The sequence below is a fragment of the Monodelphis domestica genome, chromosome 7, assembly GCF_027887165.1.
Source record: "Monodelphis domestica isolate mMonDom1 chromosome 7, mMonDom1.pri, whole genome shotgun sequence".
Lineage (NCBI taxonomy): Eukaryota > Metazoa > Chordata > Mammalia > Didelphimorphia > Didelphidae > Monodelphis > Monodelphis domestica.
The window spans coordinates 167,233,531-167,253,280 of NC_077233.1; the positions used below are offsets into that span (position 1 = coordinate 167,233,531).

General features: G+C 39.9%; 1 protein-coding gene and 1 non-coding gene across 7 annotated transcripts in view; both read left to right on the forward strand.

Annotated features, from left to right (window-relative positions):
• NTRK2 (neurotrophic receptor tyrosine kinase 2) overlaps positions 1 to 19,750 on the forward strand; it is a 427,840-nt gene that overhangs the window by 329,307 nt on the left and 78,783 nt on the right. For all 6 annotated transcript variants that reach the window (XM_007498888.3, XM_056805953.1, XM_007498890.3 and 3 more), the window contains exons 15-16: positions 6,624 to 6,796; positions 16,757 to 16,991. In XM_007498888.3, the coding sequence (XP_007498950.1) occupies positions 6,624 to 6,796; positions 16,757 to 16,991 (408 nt within the window). The remainder of the gene's footprint in view (positions 1 to 6,623; positions 6,797 to 16,756; positions 16,992 to 19,750) is intronic.
• LOC130455659 (U6 spliceosomal RNA) lies at positions 14,393 to 14,498 on the forward strand. The gene has a single exon (XR_008913768.1). It is a non-coding gene; the product is annotated as a U6 spliceosomal RNA (small nuclear RNA).

Consider the following 19,750-nt stretch of genomic DNA (forward strand, 5'->3'; position numbering starts at 1 on the left):
GGCTTAAGCACTTTCTAACCATATCATGTGTTTGCCATCTTGTCTTGCTGTATTAGAATGTAGGCTCTTTGAAGGCAGGGATTGGCTTATTGCTTCTTATATGTATACCCAGAACTTAGCACAGTGCCTGGCATGTTTTCTCCCCTGCCTCCTTTCTTTTTCTGCCTCCTTCCATTCTCTCCTTCTCCCTCTCCCTTTTCCTTCTCTCTCTCCCTCTCTTTCCCTTCCCTACCCCACATCTTATTGGTTACTTTCTTGGAGGAAAAAGAGCCTATATTGTTTTTTCTCCTTCTATCCCCAGCACCTATCTCAGTACCTGAATTGTTGAAGGACTTGGCTAGTGAAGTTACTGAACTGAATTTTGATGATTTGTTTCTGAATCTAGGCCACTTTATTATTCAGTTCACACTTCAAAAGATCTGTTCATGGTGCCTCCATGTCTTAGTGTACGGTAAATCTGACTATTTTCACAAATTGCCATGATCCCTAAATCCATTACCTGGTGGTCAGCCATCTGCTGATGAGCCTTGCTGAACAACAGATGCAGAGTTCACTGGCATGCCTTTAGTCAAAGCCTTTCTATCTTGAAATAGGACCTGCCAAGTCTTAGGGACTCTGCTGGCACAGTCTTTGAGAAGCCACGGTCACCTCTGTGGTATAAAGAACTCTGGGAGTAGGACTTTAACCGGAAGGTTTAACTACATCTTTAATCTGTAAACCAATTATTTTTTCTTTTGGTTTTATATCACCATCACTTCCAAATAAGTGCATCTTGTTGTAAAAAATATTTTTAAAAGAAAAAAAGAAAAGGAAGTTCAATACCATCAACCAATACATTGCCTGAATCTGACAATCTAGGCTTACATCCACAACCAAAGTCACTGACCTCTTCAAAGAATGGAGATGGTTTTTCATAACTCTTCTTCTAAATCAAATTTCTTTAGCCACATCTAGCTGCAGACTTAACATTCCAATAAGTACTCCAGTAATACCATCAATGATGGGAAAACTGATTTCTAATCTTTCCTTTAATGAAATACTTTAGGAAATTTTATTAGTTGTGGTATATGGTTCATTTTGTTTTGTTTTGTTTTGAAATAATGTAACATTGCATTGGAATCACAGGTCCATCTTCCCCTGCTCCCCACAAAGTTAAAAAGCAGCAACTCCCTCATTAGATTCAACTTCTGATCCACTGAGACCTTCCCAGAGAAGTGCTGGAGCAGCTCAAACTAGCTTTTGATGCTTACATTTTCAGTGTGAGCATTTATACCTTGGTTATCAGCAAATGCCACAAATCAGGCTTGATTTTTTGTTAGGCTGATTTCTAGACTTAAGAAAGTGATGGGGAAAATGCTAATAATGGAAATAAAACAATAACCAGAGATCTGGTTGTTAAATATTTATTATTAAACTGCTGCCTTCAGGTCTTTTTTCTGATTGATGCACTCTTAAAAAAACAAACAAACAAACAAAAACCTTTACCTTGTCTTAGAATCAATAATATTAAGTATTGGTTCCAAGGCAGAATGGTAAGGGTTAGGCAATTAAGATTAAGTGACTTGCCTAGGGTGACACATCTAGGATGTGTCTGAGATTACATTTGAACCCAGGACCTCTCATCTCCAGGTCGAGCTCTATCCCCTGAGCCACCTAGCTGCCTCCCCCCCAGACCTTCTGTTTTCATCTACCTAACACTAATAATCTATAAAGAGATTACAGTAAGCTATGTAGAGAGTTTAAAATTAGCATATTTCTCCATTATATTTAAATCGGGTTAGGCTGTTTTCCTCTTGTGGAGCATTTGACCAGCAGGTTTGACACCTTTGATCTAAATTATAATTACCAATCCTAGAGCTAAAAATTTCTTTTTGGCAAACTAAAGAGTAGAATAAAAGCTCTTACTGAAATTCAGCTTTATTGCTTTTTATACAGCAATTTAATTTGTTCTTGCATTTTGTCATGGGTCCTGTGGCACACGTATTCTTGGGGACTGAGGCTGGGGACTGAGACTCAAGCACAGAAGTTCTGAGCTGCAATAGGGCAAAAGCCTCTTAGTATCTTCACTAAGACAATACCAATATGGAAGGTGGGAAGTGGGGCGGACATGGTGGAGGAAAAGGATTGCAATTGGCCCAGGTTGGAAATGGAGCAAGTCAAAGCTGCTGTACTTAGCTGGGGAATCAGTCCATAAGTGACTACTATACTTCCAGCTTGGGAAAAACAGGGACAACCACTCTCAAGAACAAAACAAAATAAGAACCTAAAAGTGACAAGGAGATGTTTTCTTTCACTTGTAGACTTTCTAGGGAAAACTCATCTTAATCCCATTTGCAGCTTAGATTTTCTTCCTACTGGCTTCCTTTTCATTCCTGAAATTTGTGAAATCTGCGTTCTTTAAGTTAATCTTTTATACATATATATGAATATATGTGTATATAATCCTTGCCTTCTGTCTTAGAGTCAATGCTAAAAATCAGTTTCAAGGCAGAAGAATGATAAGGACTAGGCAATTAGGGTTAAATGACTTGTCCAGGGTCACACAGCTTGGAAGTATCTGAGGCCAGATTTGAACCCAGGACCCCTAATCTCCTGGCCTGACTCTTTATCCACTGAGCCACTGAGCCACCTAGCCACCTCTAGTTACTAGCTGTCTTTATTGTACTATTTGTTTCTTTTTCCTTTAATTAATATTTTTAATCTAGTGCCTTGTAGTTATTTCTAGTAACTCTTCTGCCCATTTTCAAATCCTTAACTAATTTTCCCCTGAACGAATTTACTTAAGAATGTCCTTTTGGTTTAGAATCCTTGCTTCATTTTCCCCCAGATACATGTAGATACAGTTTTTAATAATTGTTTTCTGGCATTTTGTGACCCATGTTATCTCTCTTCTTGCCTTCCCTAAGCACCTGTGTCTTTTAAGACATTGTCCTCAGCACATTTTAGAAAAATGTTTGATGATTTCTAGCCTTTCCCCAAAGATATATGCATAAGAAAAGTTATACATAAGTCTTAAGTTCAAAGAACTTGGATGAGTTAACCTAAGAATCCCTCCTACATCTTAGGATGACAATATTATAGATTTAGAGTGGAAAGGATCTCAAAGGCCACAAACTCATCATTTTTTAAGATGGGGAAATTGAGAATCAAAGATGATTTTTCTAATGTCATGAGACAGTTTGAATTCAAATGGAACCTCAGATACTAGCTATGTGGTCCTGGATAAATCACTTAACCTTTGTCTGCCTCAGTTTCCTAGACTATAAAAATGTAGATAATATCACCTACTTTCCAGGGTTGTTGGGAGTATAAAATGAGAAAATATTTGTAAAGTTCTTGGCACAATGCTAAGTGGATTTAAGTGAAGCAGACTTGTCCAGTCTTGACTTTTGTCTTGCCACTGGACTTTGATGACTCTAGAAGAGAGAGTGAGGCCAAGGACTTTGCCTCACTGAAACCCAATTTAAGCTCTATTCAAAAGACATCACCCAGTTATGCCATATTGATCCTCTTCAAGTATGAAGGATGACAGTCAATTTCCTACATCTTCTTTTTCCCCTTCCTTTCAACCCAAACATTTTTACTTTTCTGGCATCAGAAAATATGCCTGTTGAGCTTGGAATCAGGAAGATATGAATTCAGATGTGACCTCATACTTGCTAGCTCTGTGACCCTGAGTAAATCACTTCACTTTTTTCTGCCTCTGTTTCCCAAATTGTAAAATGGAGATAATAATATCACTTAATTCCTGAGGTTGTGAGTGTAAAATGAGCAAATATTTGTAAAGCTTCTAGTACAGTGCCTGGCACACAATAGGTGCTCAACAAATGCTTATTTTCCTTCTTTTTAGTATAAAAGACAACTTTCTCTTTATAGGTACACATGTTTTCCTTTTCCTCTTTTATATAATGTCCCTTTCAGAGCCTAGTATAATGTCAGTTACAAGTTCTGTCCTACGACATGACATACCAGTTACTCCTGTTAAGTTATAATTAATTGCCTTCGTTCCTCAACTCATATCCCAAGTTTCTTCTTCAGATTTCCCTTCCTCTTTTCCTTGTTATTCTAGCATTTCAGAAAATCAGGAGTTCTCTCTTGGATTTCCTATCTTTCCCTTATTTAACCATCACCAGAAGTTTTGAATTCTCTTCTGAAACTTGTCTCACACTTTGCTACACTTCCTGGCTGGAAACAGTGCATCGTTCATGTACTGTTTGACTATTTTGAGAAAGAGGTGAAGAAGCTCCCTTGAGATTTTCCTCAGAAGTCATGTCAGTTAAGGAAATGTCAAAAAATTCAGAAACAAGAAGAAATCAAGTTCTAGAGTTGACACTTAGAATAAGAAAATCCTGGTGTTCCACAATGGAGCTAGTATATGTGACAGAATGATGGTCAGGAAGAGGAAAGGTTACCAAGAGAAATTGTGGTTTTTTCCCAAAGGACTGGATGGACAAAAATCCCTTTCATTAATTGAAAGAAATGAGTTATCCTGGAGAAAGCATCCTCCTATACTATAAGTGGAATTAGTTTTACTAATAGAGCTTTAGAGCAACTCTTTCCTGCCTTGGAAATCAAGTTGTCTGGATTTGGTTCCAATCAAAGGTTTCCCATACGTGGAACAACCTCATTCTTATGTAGACTTTTGTCCAAGGAAGGTTGGAAGTTTCTTAACTGATCATCACCTGATCTTCTGAGTCTGAATACAGAGTCAAGTCTTTTGGAATAAACACTTTGCTCGTTATATGGAGCAACAGGTAGAGTAAAATAGGATAGCTTAGAAAGTCCCATTAATTACATAAGCATTTATGAAGTACCTACTATAAGTAACTATAAAGACAAAATGCAAATAGCTCTCACCTCACAGAACTCACATTCCATTGGGAATATACAACATTTACAGAAATAAGATAAAATATGTGCAAAAGAGTTTGGGGGTGAAGAGAGTCTTAGCAACTGAGGGGATGCAGAAAGACATAAGAAGGCATCTGATCTTAGCTTGAGAGGAGCTAAGAATCCCAAAAGATAGAGATGAGACAGAGGGACATTATATGATGTTGTGTAGAATGCCCCCAGACAGGTGGCACAGAAGATGTGTGTCAGATCTGGAGTCAGGAAGTCTCAAGTCTGGTCTCAGTTGTGTATTAACTGTGTGACCCTGGGCAAGTCACTTAACTCTGTTTGCCTCAGCTTTCTCATCTGTAAAAGGAGCTAGAAAAGGAAATAGAAAACCACTCCAGGCTCTTTGCCAAGAAAACTCCAAATGGGGTCATGAATTATCAGACACATCTGACCCACGACAAAAACAGAACATTTACCACCACCACTATCAGGTCTTTGAAAAAAAATTACAAAAGACCATAGATGTGATGCTTCCCTGAGCAACCCTTATAGCAAAATAAAGAAAGCCAATTTGGGTGGCAAATCACCCAGCTCCTGAAGCTTCTCAGGACACACACCCACACATGATCACAGCATAGACAGAATGCCACTCTTCATATTGCCCTTAAGTGAAGAATATGCAGTTATCAGAATGCTGCTTACACTTAAGGCACTTCTGCCTCCCAGAGATAGGTAGCATCCCCTGAACCACACAACATCCACTCTTTACAAAGCCAGGAAGTGCTGTTTTGTTCACTTCTGAAAACACTCTCAAGATTAAATTGTGAATGTCCTTGCCAAAGTCTATTTTAAAATATTTTCCCAGAGTTTCACTGAAGAAATGACTGCATCGCCAATATACAGGGTTCCTTGGACCCTTTCCAGTTCAAAGTTGCTAAGGCATCAGTGAAGGGTAGGGTCAAGAAGCTCTCCTCCCTCCCTCTCTTCCTCCTCCCCCCTTCTCTGTAAGACACAGTGAACAGAGAGCGGAGAAGTCATTCTACCAGCTTACAACCCCATCATGCTTTGAACCTCACAAAGTACTTCCCCTACAACCTGATGATAGGGAAGAAATAATATGTTAATAGGAAGAATAACTTGCATTCACATTGCAGTGGAAGGTTTTTAAAATGCTTTACATACACCATCCCATTTGATCCTCACAACAAGCCGATGGTGCTATTATTAATGCTATTATTAATCTCCATTTTGCAGATTAGGAAACTGAGACAGTGGGAGGTTAAGTGGCTGGCCCACGGTCATGTAGCTAGTTAGTATTTGAAGTAGAAGTCAAACTTGGGTTTTCCTGGCTCTGAATCCAGGGCTGCCTCAAGGGGTTTTGTTATCATTGCCATTTTCAAAATTCCATTAACATATGCTGAGGGAGAATCCTGAAAATGTTACCTGAATAAAAAGGATCCTGTGTTATTCTATTGGGGGAACCTATCTCTTGAGAGTTGGGTTCATCAGATGTCATCTCTCTTCAGCAAGGGCTTAAAGGGAGCAAAAACTATGAGAAAAACATGTGCACACAAATAATCAATTATAGCTTAATGTGTTCTGATCTCATAAATTAAAAGGAAACTATTTTTCAGTAATCTTTTGTGAAGCTTTAATTTCCGACACATTTTGCCATTTCCACATTCCCACAAATGGCTGCTTTTTTTTTTAATGCAGAGCTTCATTTCAATTCACCCATGTTTTTAATTTTTGAATTCTTTTGTTTTTCTCTTCCACCTGACCAGACACTGAAAGATGCCAGCGAAAATGCCCGCAAGGACTTCCACCGAGAGGCCGAATTGCTGACCAATCTCCAGCATGAGCACATCGTAAAATTCTATGGCGTCTGTGTGGAGGGGGATCCTCTTATCATGGTCTTTGAATACATGAAGCATGGAGATCTCAACAAGTATCTCAGGTATGGTCTACTGGGGCAGGTGAGAGAGCTGTGTGCTCAGGGAGAAGACTAGGGAAGTCTTTGACTCTCCTAAATCTGAGAATTGAACACCAGTGAAATTCGATTTGAACTCAGTGAAGCATTCATTAAACATCACCCATGTGCAAAGTACAAACTAATTTTTAAGAGATACAGAGTTTAAAAAGAAGCAGATCTCCCCAACGAGGAAGTTTTGTTCTGTCCGGGAGTTAAAATGGGTGTACCAATCTGTAAATGACATTATAAGTACAATCGAAATGATTAGAAGTCTATGCCACCCTGTAGAGCAGCCTTCATTGCTTGCCTGTGTCACCTGCCTTGCATCAGATCTTGTTTTTCTGAAGCAGGTCCGACTTCTACTGAGAAAAAGGAAATAAATGAGCTTAGCACTTGGTCCTTTCCAATAATTAATCTAGCATAATGAAACCTTCAGTATTTTAATCTGAGAGAAGGCACTAAGGGCAAGTGAAGGGAAATTTGTGCTAGGTCTAAAATAAAATAAGAGAAAGAAGATGGTTATTGTTTTTACTTACTCGTGATAAACTATAAGCTATCTAGGCAGCACAGTGGAGAGAGTGCCTCACCTGGAGTCAGGAAGACTCATCTTCCTGAATTCAAATCTGGTCTCAGACTGACTAGCTGTGTGACCCCAGGCAAAGCCCCTTTATCCTGTTTGCCTCACTTTCCTCAGCTGTAAAATGAGCTGGAGAGGGAAATGGTAAACTACTCTACTGTCTTTGCCAAGAAAGCCTCCAATAGGGTCACAAAGTGTCAGAGATGATTGAACCACAGTATCTAGGCAAGAGGAAAATTGCAGGGACTTTAGTTGATGAGGAAGAAGTCCTTGATCAGCCTGGTAGCAATTAGGCCAAATGTTCTTGTTTTGCTGTTATTGTGAACTTGAGTCACTTGACCCTCAGAATCTTGGTTTCCTGAAGTATTCTTACTAAATGATTTTTAAAACTCTATTCCCTTCCCTCCCCAACTCTGCAACACTGGGGCATTTATTGCTCAGGATTTCTTGTTCTTTGTAATTTCCTTCTCTCTTTTTGTGTAGAACAAAGGTACCATAATGTAATGGATAGAGTGCCAGGCTTAGAAGACTTGGATTCAAATCTTAACTTTCACACTTTTTAGGTATATTAGAGTATAGGATATGAATCCTAGTCTAGCAATGAAAAAAAAATTCTTTAAGTTAATTGTGTGTTTAGAATACATTTCCATCCAGTACATCAAAGACCACAATTAGGTACATTCAACCAGGGAGAAGATCCTGAAAATCTGTAGTTTAAATGGGGTCAGGGAAAGTACTTTATTGGCAGAGCAGGCACCTAGATAAGGAAACTACCCCTGTGAACATGGGTGGCAGCCTTCTCTGATGGGAGAGTGTCATGGAGGCCTTGGAGGTTAAGTGGTCTGGAATCATATAGCCAGTATGTGTCAGAGGTGGACTTGAAATCGAGTCTGCCTAGCTCCACTAGCTAAAGTAGGACTTACTCTTAAGGCCGGTTCATTATCCACCATCCTGTGCTACCTCTCCTATAGTGCAACTAAATTTCTGAAAGGCTATTGGAAGAAAAGGTTACAGTTGTTCTTAGAAACATCACGGTGTTTAGACTGCTTAGACCCCTTCTGACTACATTCCATTTAAATTTAGTTAAGTCCCTTGTCCTTTGCCATGCTTTTGGCCAAATACGTGTATAGATGTTTAATCACAAGAATATTTGGTGAAGTTAGACAGTAGAGAGCTGGTTTATGGTATCATGAGCTTTCCTTCCCATTTGGAAAGCTGCCTTTTCATTTTATTTTACTTCGTAGTTGTTGGAACAGGAAAAAAATGGTGGAAATATTCTCATACTGTTCTAGCAACCATCCCTTGAGGGTGGGGGGAGGGAAGAGAGGAGCAATCATGTCGAAATCTTTTTCCTTTCCACACAACTGACCATGGTTCTCTACCCTTGCTGTTTAAAGGCTTGATATCCTCCCCCCCCCCTTTCTTCCTTATGCTACCCTTCTTAATTAAAATAGTTGTTTTCCCATCTTGCTACCACAATGCACCAAATGCCCTCACCTGGCTGGAGTTAGAGATTTATTTGCTCATATATCTAAATGTGGGCAACTCAACTCCCCTTTTCCCGTTTGTGGTTCCGGCACCCTCCCATCAGCTTCCCATCAGCATTCAAGAAGGAGCAGGTATGCACCTGATGTGGTGTCTCAGATAGGGCATGTAGCAGCTAGTAACCTCCTCCACTTGATTTGAGAATCTGCCCACTTCTTAGGGGTAGGATGTTATTTATGACTGCAGAAGTGTCAGGTTCTCATGCTAGGTTATGTTTGGTAAAACCCACTCCATGATACCACACATGATGGAACTCTAGCCATCCGGTTCCCATAAGAATGCCCTTGAGGTAGCATGCCTTCCCTAGGATGGGCATCTCTCCCTATTTGCTTGCCTTCCTTGGGCTCTTAGATGATGTGTAGAATTTTATTTGCCTGATTAGAGAAAAAAAATTAATTGGGTTCGTCCGTGGGCCAAGGCTAGTTGTAAGCATTCTTGAGTCCCAGAAGATTGGCTTGGAATGGCCATAGTGCTGACCACAATCTTCCCAAGCAAAGTGAAATCCATTGAAATATACCCCTATCCTGCATAGCTAGGGTACAAAGATGTTGGAGCTGAAAGGAACTTTAGAGATCACCCAATCCAACCCGCTTCATTTTACAAAAAAAGGAATCAGATTTGGAAACATTTAGGTGATTTAGCCAAGCTCACACATATTTTGAAACTGAGGTTTTTCTCCAGATTGATGCTTTTCCTTCCAATGCTCCCTTTTTATATTCCCAAGAAGATAGCTTTCTTGCATTAGGTTCTAAAATTCTCTTTCTCTTCAAAAACACTGCGGAGTAACCTGAGGGCTCAGAACAAAGTAACATGCTGTGGACTTTTAGGAACATATTTGGATAACTTGCCTTCCTCTTACAGTAGTTTACTTTCCTGTTAGAGTAGCATGCCAGGATTATTCCTAATACAAAAAGGAGGCTAAAAGTCATTCCAGAAAGAGAAGGGACAAATGACATTAACCAGATGGGAACCTCTTAAGATTGAGTTCTGTTAACTGAGAGAGAATATAAGAATTCAAAGGTCCATGAGCTCAATAGCGTCCTCAGAAGATGTCACTGTAACTAAACTTGACATAACACAGGAGTGCTGAGCCGTATTGACTGGGGGTTAGATCCCTGCACACAGATTTCAAGTTTGAGGGGACCTTGGAGAGAGATCATCTAATCCAACCTTCTTACTTTATTGGTGAAACTGAGGCCCAGTATGATGCCTCTCATTTTACAGAGGGGAAAATGAGGCTCAAAGGCTCAAAATTAATCCAAGAATTATCATCAAGATTTGAACCCATGTCCTCTGACTCTTGTGCTGCTATATTCTTTCCACTGTACCATGCTACCTCTCAATGCTTCCCCTCTGAGATTATCTCCAGTCTTTCCTATATTGATAATGTGGATAATGTGGCTGGATAATGTGAAATCTGTCTGGAATGATAGGTTGAAGGCAGATTCTGGAGTGTCTTAAACACCCAACCAAAGAGATCTTTCCTATCTTGTTTGTTGTTTGTATGTTCTTTCCCCCATAACTCTGGGAGCTTTTATGGAGCAGGGATTGATTGTTTGATTGTTTCCCTTGGACTTAACAGAGTGCCTGGCACATAGTAGGCACCTAAGAAAAATGGCTGGTGGCCTGAGAGGAGATAATAATCTTCTGGATATAAATAGCATGCTTTATTTTGTGAGCTGAATCATTCTTTAGCCTCACTTTTCTCCTATAAAAAATGAGAGAGTTGGCCTCTATGGTGCCCAGCATCCTTTCCAGCTTTGTAGCTATGCTGATGTGCCCTTTTGGGTTTTCCCAGTTTGGTTCGTTCTTCTTCCCTTCAGCACATTGGCAAGTTGGGATAAGTGCCTCTCTATTTGAAGTCAGCTGGAGGACCACTGACCCCTTTTAATGGCTGAGAGCCTTCGCTTCCCTTCCAAACCCTCCCTGCTGTGCTGTATAGAGGTTTAGACTTGATTAACTTTTAATGAAGGGCAAAGGTCAGGCTCTTTAGTATGCTTCAGAGTCCTTTTGCAGCACTGTATTTCAGTATAATGGGGGAAAAAAAAGAAAACATAGCATTATCTGAGCTTTCATCTCTTCTTCCTTCCTTTACTTTTTTTTTTAAATGGACCTTTGTTCAATAAACCTTTGTCTTGGTACAGTTAAGTTAACAAGCATTTATTAAGCTTGAGCTTTCATCTTCTCTTCCTTTTATTTTTTAAAATAGATCTTTGTACAATAAACCTTTGTCTCAGATAGGACAGTCAAGTCAACAATCATTTATTAAGCATCCACTATGTGCTGGACACTGTACTAACCTTTGGGGGTACACAGAAAGCTAAAAGACAGTCCTTGCTCTCAAGGAGCTCACAGTCTAATGGGGGAGCAACATGCAAACAGCTATATATAACCAAGATATAGAGTGAATCCACTGTAAATAATCTCAGAAGAAAAGAAGTAAGATTTAGCATTGAGGAAGGCTTCTTGGAGAAGGTAAGATTTTAGCTGAGATCTAAAACAAACACGAAGGAGAGAGGAGGATGGTGAGAGTTTAAGAAGCCTGTGAAAATGCCTGGAGTCCAGAGATGGGATGCCTCACTTGTGTGAGGAACAGCAAGGAGCCTGGTGTGATTGAATGTAAGGAAGATGGTGTCCCTCTCAGAAAAAGGGTCATTAGAAAGAGGGATGGATTTGGGGGGAAAGGACAATGTTTACGTCCTTACCTCCCTCACACTTATTTCTTTACCTGTTGTGGTCTGGCTTTTGACTCAACTGAAACTACTCTCTGTTATGTCATCAATAATATTATGAATAACATATGATGATATTTAACAAGTACAGTCCTATTAATAGTCAAAAACATTGATGGTGGAAAACCAACTCACATAAAGAGCTTTATTTTTTGTTCTCCATGTCTGAATGAGAGGATGGGGCAGTCGATAGGGCTGGTTCTGGGGATTGTCTGAATGTTGGTGTTGGAATTTTTGTTGAATGATAACAAGAAGTTAACAGTGATCTATAGTGGCTGGATAATGTGAAATCTGTCTGGAATGATAGGTTGAAGGCAGATTCTGGAGTGTCTTAAACACCCAACCAAAGAGATTCTATTTATTGTGAGATATAGGGAGCAACTGAAGCTTCCCAAGAGACAGAGAGAGAGAGAGAGAGAGAGAGAGAGAGAGAGAGAGAGAGAGAGAGAGAGAGAGAGAGAGAGAGAGAGAGTGTCCTGTGCTTTAGGAATATAAATTTGGCAGCTGTGTGGTAAATGGACTAGAGAAGAAAGAATGTGGATGTAGGAAGTAAGAGGTGATGATAATTATCCAAGTTAAAATAATGAGGGCCTGGAATAGCCTGGTGACTGTGAGTAGAGAGAAATAGATGGAAGTGAGATATTATAGATAGAGAACGCATCCAACTTCAATTCAATTCAACAAACATGTATTTAATACCTTATGTGTGCTAAGAATTCTGGGTAGAGGAGTTGCGGGAAAGTGAGGAGTCAAAGATGACACAAGGCCACAAATTTTGGTGACTGGGAGATTGATACCTTGAGCTGTTGACAGGAATAAGGATTCAGTGAGGGGAGGGAGCAAAATAATGTCTATATTCATTGATTCTGCTTTTTTACCTAAATTCCAGACTTCAGGAGTAGCTGGGTGTGGTTTGAGAGCCAGGCCTAGAGATAGGAGGTTCTAGGTTCAAATCTGGCCTCAGACACTTCCTATGTGACCTTGGCCAAGTTGCTTAACCGCCATTGCCTAGCCCTTAGCGTTCTTTTGCCTCGGAACCAAGACACAGTTTGGTTCTAAGACCGAAAGTAAGGGTTTAAAAAAATAATACATTTCTGCCCTCTTACAAACTGGTTCCTGACCCCTCTGTTCAATGGACACAGCTATCCTCAAGGTTGTCAACAACTTCTTAATTCTTCAATCAAATGGCCATCATTCTTGACCTTTCTACAGCATAGGACCCTGCTAGGCATTGCCTGCTCTTGGATACTCTCTTCCCCAGGTGTTCATGACACAGCTTTGTCTTGGGATGAGGTCTTTAGGAAGAGATCATTATCCATGCCTTACCCCTGAGGTGTGGGTGTTCAGGGCTGTCATCCACATATACTCCCTCTTGGTGATCATGTCAGGTCCAGGAGGTTCAGTTATCATCTAAACAAATGACTGCCAAATCTACATAGCCAGTCTTCATTTCTTTCTGTCACCAACTGTCTTCTAGTTATATCTTCCTCAGTGTCCTAAAGGCAACTAAAGCTCTTGATGTACAGGATGGAGCTCCGTATTTTTTCCTCCCAAACCCACTATTCTTCCTGATTTTTCCATTTCTCTGGAGGACACCAGCAGCCTTCTAACCACCCAAGTTTGCAACCTTGGTGTTATTCTTGGGTCTTTAATACTCCTTTACCCCTCACATCCAATGAGTTGCTTAATCTTGTTGGCTTGACCTCCATAACATCACTCATGTCCATCCCCTTCTCTCTAAGCTCATGGCCACTACCCAATTAAAGACTTCATCATTGTTTGCTTGGAATATAGTAATAGCCTCCTAATTAGTCCCCCATCTCCTTTCTCCAATGTATTTCCTACAAAGCCCAGTGAACTAATATTTCTAAAGAAGAACCCTGACCATGTCACTTCTCTGCTTAGAAAGTTCCACTTGCTCTCCATTGCCTCTAGCATAAATATGAACTATTCTGTTTGTATTTAGAGACAATTTAAATTGCCAATTGGCAATATGATTTCAGCTTATCTTTCCAGATTGATCTCCTATTTCTTCCCCCTCCATTCATTCTGTATCCTAACCAAAGTGGTCTACTTTTTCCTTGAACAAAACATTGTCTTCCATCTTTGTCTCCCATACTTAGAATGTTCTCCTTCTTGGAATCCCTGACTCCCATTAATACACATTTCAAGTTCATCCTCCAATATAGGAAGGGAAAGGGAACATGCACTCATATATTACCTACAATGTACTCTGTTAAACACTGTGTTAAATGCTTTGGGTGCTATTATTATTCTAATTTTAGAGTTAAAGAAACAGAGTCAAAGAGAGGTTTAGTGACTTGCCCAGGATCACACAGCTGATCTCTGCCTCAATTTAAAATCCTCCCTACCTTAGAATTTGATTTCCCGTTTTTAATAGATAAATTCATTTATAATTTGTTTAGCCTTAAAAGTTATTAGCCTTTGCTTTCTGTTTTACTTAACCTATGCATAATGACATTTCTTCCCAATAGAATGTAAGCTTCTTTGGAGCAATACAATACCTTTTGTCATTGTATGCCTAGCCCGGAGCCAGGTACCTAGAGCATTGTAGGGACTGAGTAAATGCTTGCTGAGTTGATCTGGACCTAGTTCCTGTTTTTATAGGAAACTGGGGCTAGGAGAGGAGGAGCGGACATCGAATTAATTGAAGGGAGAGAGTTAGAACCCAGATCTCCTGACTTTTATTTAATACTGTAATCTTTTGTACTTGCTTCAGCAGCACATAGACTAAAGTGGGAACATTACAGAGAAGATTAGCATGGCCCGAGCAAGGCTAACACACTTTCGGGGAGAGTGCCATATTTTTTTTAATTACAATCTTTCTACGACATGGGGAATCAGGAGACCCAGCCCGTATCCCTTTCTCACCACTAACCAGTTATATGATTTGGGGTGATTCCCCAAGCCTTCCTCTATCTTAGCTCCATCTGACAAAACGAGGGAGTCGGACTGGATAACCTCTGACCCACTTCCTTCTCCAAGTTCTATCTTTGGCTTATCTAGGCAGGAATGCGACTTGTTTTTTGACAAGCTAAACTGAGCGATAGCACATTGTGAGAAGTTCTGCAGGAATTCAGAGAAGGGGGGGGGGGGGGTACCACTGTGGGCTAGAAGGCTTCCCAGCGGAGGTGAGATTTGATCTGGCTCAAATAGGGGCGATAATTCCTTGAAATGTGATGTAGGCTAACTAAGGCTCTCTTTAATTATTTTGGGGGGGCGGGAGTCCCCCTTTTTTTAGACTGGCTCTTCCCCCTTTGGGGTTTAATTTCGACTTTCCCCCATGCATTTGGAGACAGATCTTCCTGTTTCTAGCAAGGAGAGCCTTCTCCAGCCCCTTATGTGGGTCAGAGTATTGGCTTCTCCTGCCGCCGCTGGTGTTTGAGGCTGCAGGGGCAGAGCGAGCCCATTCCTGGGGCTGGGAACAGTGACTTCATTTCTTGCCCTGTAGTGCCCCCCCAGGTCAGAAAGGGAAAGTGAATCTGCTGATTAAAGAAGCAGCTGGCTCTCTAGCTCACGCTTTCTACGCTGAGGGAGCCAGGACTGCAATGCCGAGGAGGGGAGCAGCCCCAGCGCTCCGTACTTAACTGGGTTTAAAGACGGGCATTTTGGTGGCCGCCCCCACCCCACCTCTGCAGCAGCATACACAGAGTCAGGTACTTTAAGGCACCAGGCAGCTGAAGCTGTGATGTGGAAGGTGCATTCAAAAGAAAGAAAGAATCTAAAAGGGAATGCTTAAAAAATAAAACACCTCCAAAATCCCAGGCAAAGAACGAATTAGCTGAGACTCAAAATAGCCTTTCTGGTGTGTGTGGCTCTTGACAGGTTCATGGGGTGAGATCTGGGAGGGAAAGCAGAGAAAAGATGGCCATTTTTTTTTTCATTAGAAATGCATCATCAAGAACTGTTGGAGTAGAAATGCAAGTGGAAATACATGATTTTTTTCACTTGTTTCTTCCGGTGGGCATATGTTTGGGGATTTGGGGTCTATGAAATTATTTTATAATAACTTTAATGAAAATTTTAATAAAAATTATTCAATAATATGGAAATATATTTTGCATGATAATACATGTATAACCCAGATGGAATTGCTTGTCAGATCTGGGAGGGGGGAGGGAAGAAAGGACAGAGACAATATGGATTTTATATGATTTTGGAAAACTCATGTGGACATTTGTTATTAAAATTTTTAAGTTAAAAAAAATGCATCAAGTCCAAGCTGATATACTCCCAGTGACCTTGATATGTTAGGTTTTTTTGTTTCCTGAAGGAGAACCAGGGAATATTGGAAAAACTGCCTGGTTACACAAACAAATGTCAATAGGGTGGAGTAAAAATATTGAGATTCTGGCCCAGGGGTTCGTTTTTTTTTGCTTGTTTTTCTGTTCCTTTCCAGGACCCTTTTGGCAGTCTTGGAAAGTCTATGGGCCCTATTTCAGAAAGATGTTTGTTTGTTTTTTTAACTACTCAAAAAACAAAATACATAAGATTGCAAAAAAAAGTCCACTATATTGGACTAGTTATTAAAAAACAAACAAACGAACAAATAAGTTCTCAGACCTGATGTTAAAGCCTGCTATAGACTTCAAGAAAGCTGTGCCTATGGAAAAAACACAGTTTGCCATCCTTTTCAGTGGTACTCATATGTGTACTGGGGTGAGGCATGCAGTGGAAAGGGAATCAGGGCTTGTGTCCATCTATGTCTCTGGGAGCAAAAAGAAGAAATTCAATGTTTAAGCATCCTGAATTTCCAGTCTCCTAATCCGTGATCACAAGCTCAACCCCCTTTGACTTTAAAGGGTCTCCTGAACCCTCGGATGGTTTCTAAGCTTCTGGGGCTGCCAGAAGAAGACAGACCCAGATGGTACTTGAAATTCCACAGGCTCCTGGGGAATGTTTGCCATGGAAGAAAACATGGTTAAAACATTTTCCTTGTCCTCACTATATGCCAAGCATCTTTTAGTAAGCCGGCATTTGATTATTTAGTTCTGGTGGGAAACATCAGAGCTCCATGTCTACACGTGAAATATGGCTCCAAGAACCCATATCTGTATTTCATCTATGCAGGGCCCATGGACCAGATGCTGTGCTCATGGCAGAAGGCAACCGCCCCACTGAATTGACCCAATCTCAGATGTTGCACATTGCCCAGCAGATTGCAGCTGGCATGGTTTACCTGGCATCCCAGCATTTTGTCCATCGCGATCTTGCCACCCGGAACTGCTTGGTTGGAGAGAACCTGCTGGTGAAAATTGGTGACTTTGGGATGTCCCGTGATGTGTACAGTACTGACTACTATAGGGTGAGTCACTTACTTTGGATGTCAATTGAAATTTTGACCATGGTCCTTTGTGTGATTAATGATGGCACAACCTCTGTGTTTATATGACTTTCCTACTAGATTTCTATATCTACTTGGCAGGCAATCATCTTTGATACTAGGGCACTAGTGCTTGAGAAGGATTTTTGAGAGCAACGTCCGAGAGTTGTTGATCTGGTGTATCTTCGTTAGCTTCCAAGAAAACATGATCATGTAATTAGAATCATCCATCGGCTTCAGAGGAGTGAGGCGGGAGAAGTCTAAGTGTATGATATTTCATAAGCTGTTAGAGGTAGTTGATATATGAGTATATGAATATACATTATGTATAACTTGGTTTGCTCATGAAATTATAATGTTTCAGATATTTTTGGTATATGTTGTTTTTTCCCACTTTTTTTCCAGAGAAGGCTGCTGAGGTGGGGAGTAGCATATCTGGAAATGATGAGGATGTAAAACAAAAAGCATAAATTAAAAAACTTTAAAAGAAAACAGTTAGAATGTGCATAAAATTCTGTATGAGCCCTTAAAGCTCACTTCATGACCTTACTTTTTGATCACTAATAAATGACAGCTATTATTATTAAGATACAAGAAACCTTCACCTCAGGTTAGAGAAAAATCTATTTCTCTTTCTATAGAGATGAATATTGGGCTTTTGAAGGTCTCTTATAAGTAGGGTAGGAAATCTGGGGAGGGGACCATATATTCTGGTTGATCTGAAAGATTCTGAAAGTCACCTCTTATGGTAAGTTACTGCTTTCCATTTTGGTGGTTTAGACTGCCTACACCCAAGACCACATCCAGGAGTTCCCCTATAATTGCCCTCCTCCCCTGGAGTCACTAAGGAAAACATTTAATCTTTTTGTGTCCTGAAGTCTGGTGAAGTCTATAGATTTTTCATTTTACAAAATAATGATTTTAAATATAAAAATAAAATATCACAACAATAATACTAGAATTCAGTTATTCACATATTTATATATGTGTGTATGCACATACTCACAAATGCATATTAGTTCATGGACTTCAAGTTAAGAACCCCTGCACTAATAATAAGTTAGAGAAAAAAATGTGGAAGTTTTGTCCATCAGGGTGAGACCACAGTAACCTAGTACCAGGCCTCTAATTCCCATTAGGTCCTCATTAGCACCAATTAGTTCATTAGCTATTTTATCTTTTGATAATTGAGGGATAAGATTAAAACTAAAATTTCTGGAAATGTTGAATCTCTTTAAAAAATCACCTCTGCTCTCTTTCCTTTTCCCATCCTCTGCCATACTGATTATTTCTTTTATAGGAGAATAGAAGAAAAAAAGAAAAATATTAACAAGTAGATATATTCAGTATTTACTTTTAAAAGATTCTTTGGCATATCTAAAGTCATTTTGCTGGTTTAGAGGAATCAAAATGTGTTATGTATAACTTGGTTTGCTCATAAAATTGTCATTGTATATTTAGAGATATAACAGCTGGGGAGGGGAAAGGATGCAAAAACAAATATTTCTTTCATTATAGGGAAAAACAAAGAAGTCCCTTGGGAAAATGTTTCCTCCCTAAATGTTCCTATCCCTGCTTTCCATCTCTAGATTAATGGAGGACACACACATTTCAGCTGATGAGGAAGAATGGAAAAATAGTTCCAGGACAGTTGAGATTGTCATAAGGGTTTTAGAGGGGGAGGTCAAGCTTAGGGTAGTCAAGGTGGGGGCCATCATTTTACCCAGTGTTGGCCTGGATATGATATATGGACAAATAACCTCAACCCTCTTCACTCCTCAATCCCAACCATTTTTCTCTTCTATCCAACAGTAGGAATATTTTGGGTCTTCCTTATGTTCCCTCCTCCTCTTCTCCAGTTGAGAACTGATATATCCATTGATATTAAGGCATTAATAATTGATAAAGCTTAATGTGCTCTCTATCTGAGGAAAACTTGAATTTTAATAGGAAAAGCTTTAAGTCAAAAGTTCCAACTGTATAATTTCAGGAACCTGTGAACTTGGGAAGGGGGAATCATTTGGGAGAGAGGTTCAGAAGAATGGCACTACTTGCTGTCTCTGAGTCTTATTACCTTGAAATTTCTGTGGGAAATTGAATGTATGCATGACATAGTCAAAGCAGATATGAAGGAGAGGGTTTCTTCCATGGATGGTTGGTTTTAAATAACTGTGATTAGTTCTGAGTAGCAGGAGATAAGGTTTATGCCTAGAATGGAAAGAGAAGGAAAAGTACAACATACCCAAGATCAAAGTTGAAAGGAGACTTTTATAGAAGCACACTGATGGATACTATTTATTCAAATACTTACCTTGTCTTAGAATCCATACTAAATATCTGTTCCAAGGCAGAAGAGCCAGTCACATTGGTAAGAAGTGGCAGAAGTGGCTGAGGCTAGACTGGAACCCAAGACCTCCTGTCCTAGTTCTTTATCCATTGAAGCACTAGCTGTCCCTGACTGATACTATTTTCTTGGAATTTTTATGACCATTATTGTTTTTGAAGTCCTACCTTCAGTAAGACCAAAGCCAAGAAAGGTGGTGCAAACTCAACAGAAGGGCCAAAAAATAATTATGTTGTGGGTCTGGGTCCATTCCCAGCTTCAGTGAGCATATAGAACCCAAGCCAATGACTCTTGGGTTTGGAATCAAAAGATGTTTCTCTATATCTTCTACTATAAACTATCTGTAAGGTTTCTCCTGGATTGTTTAAGTATCTACCCTATTGCTGCCATCGGAGGA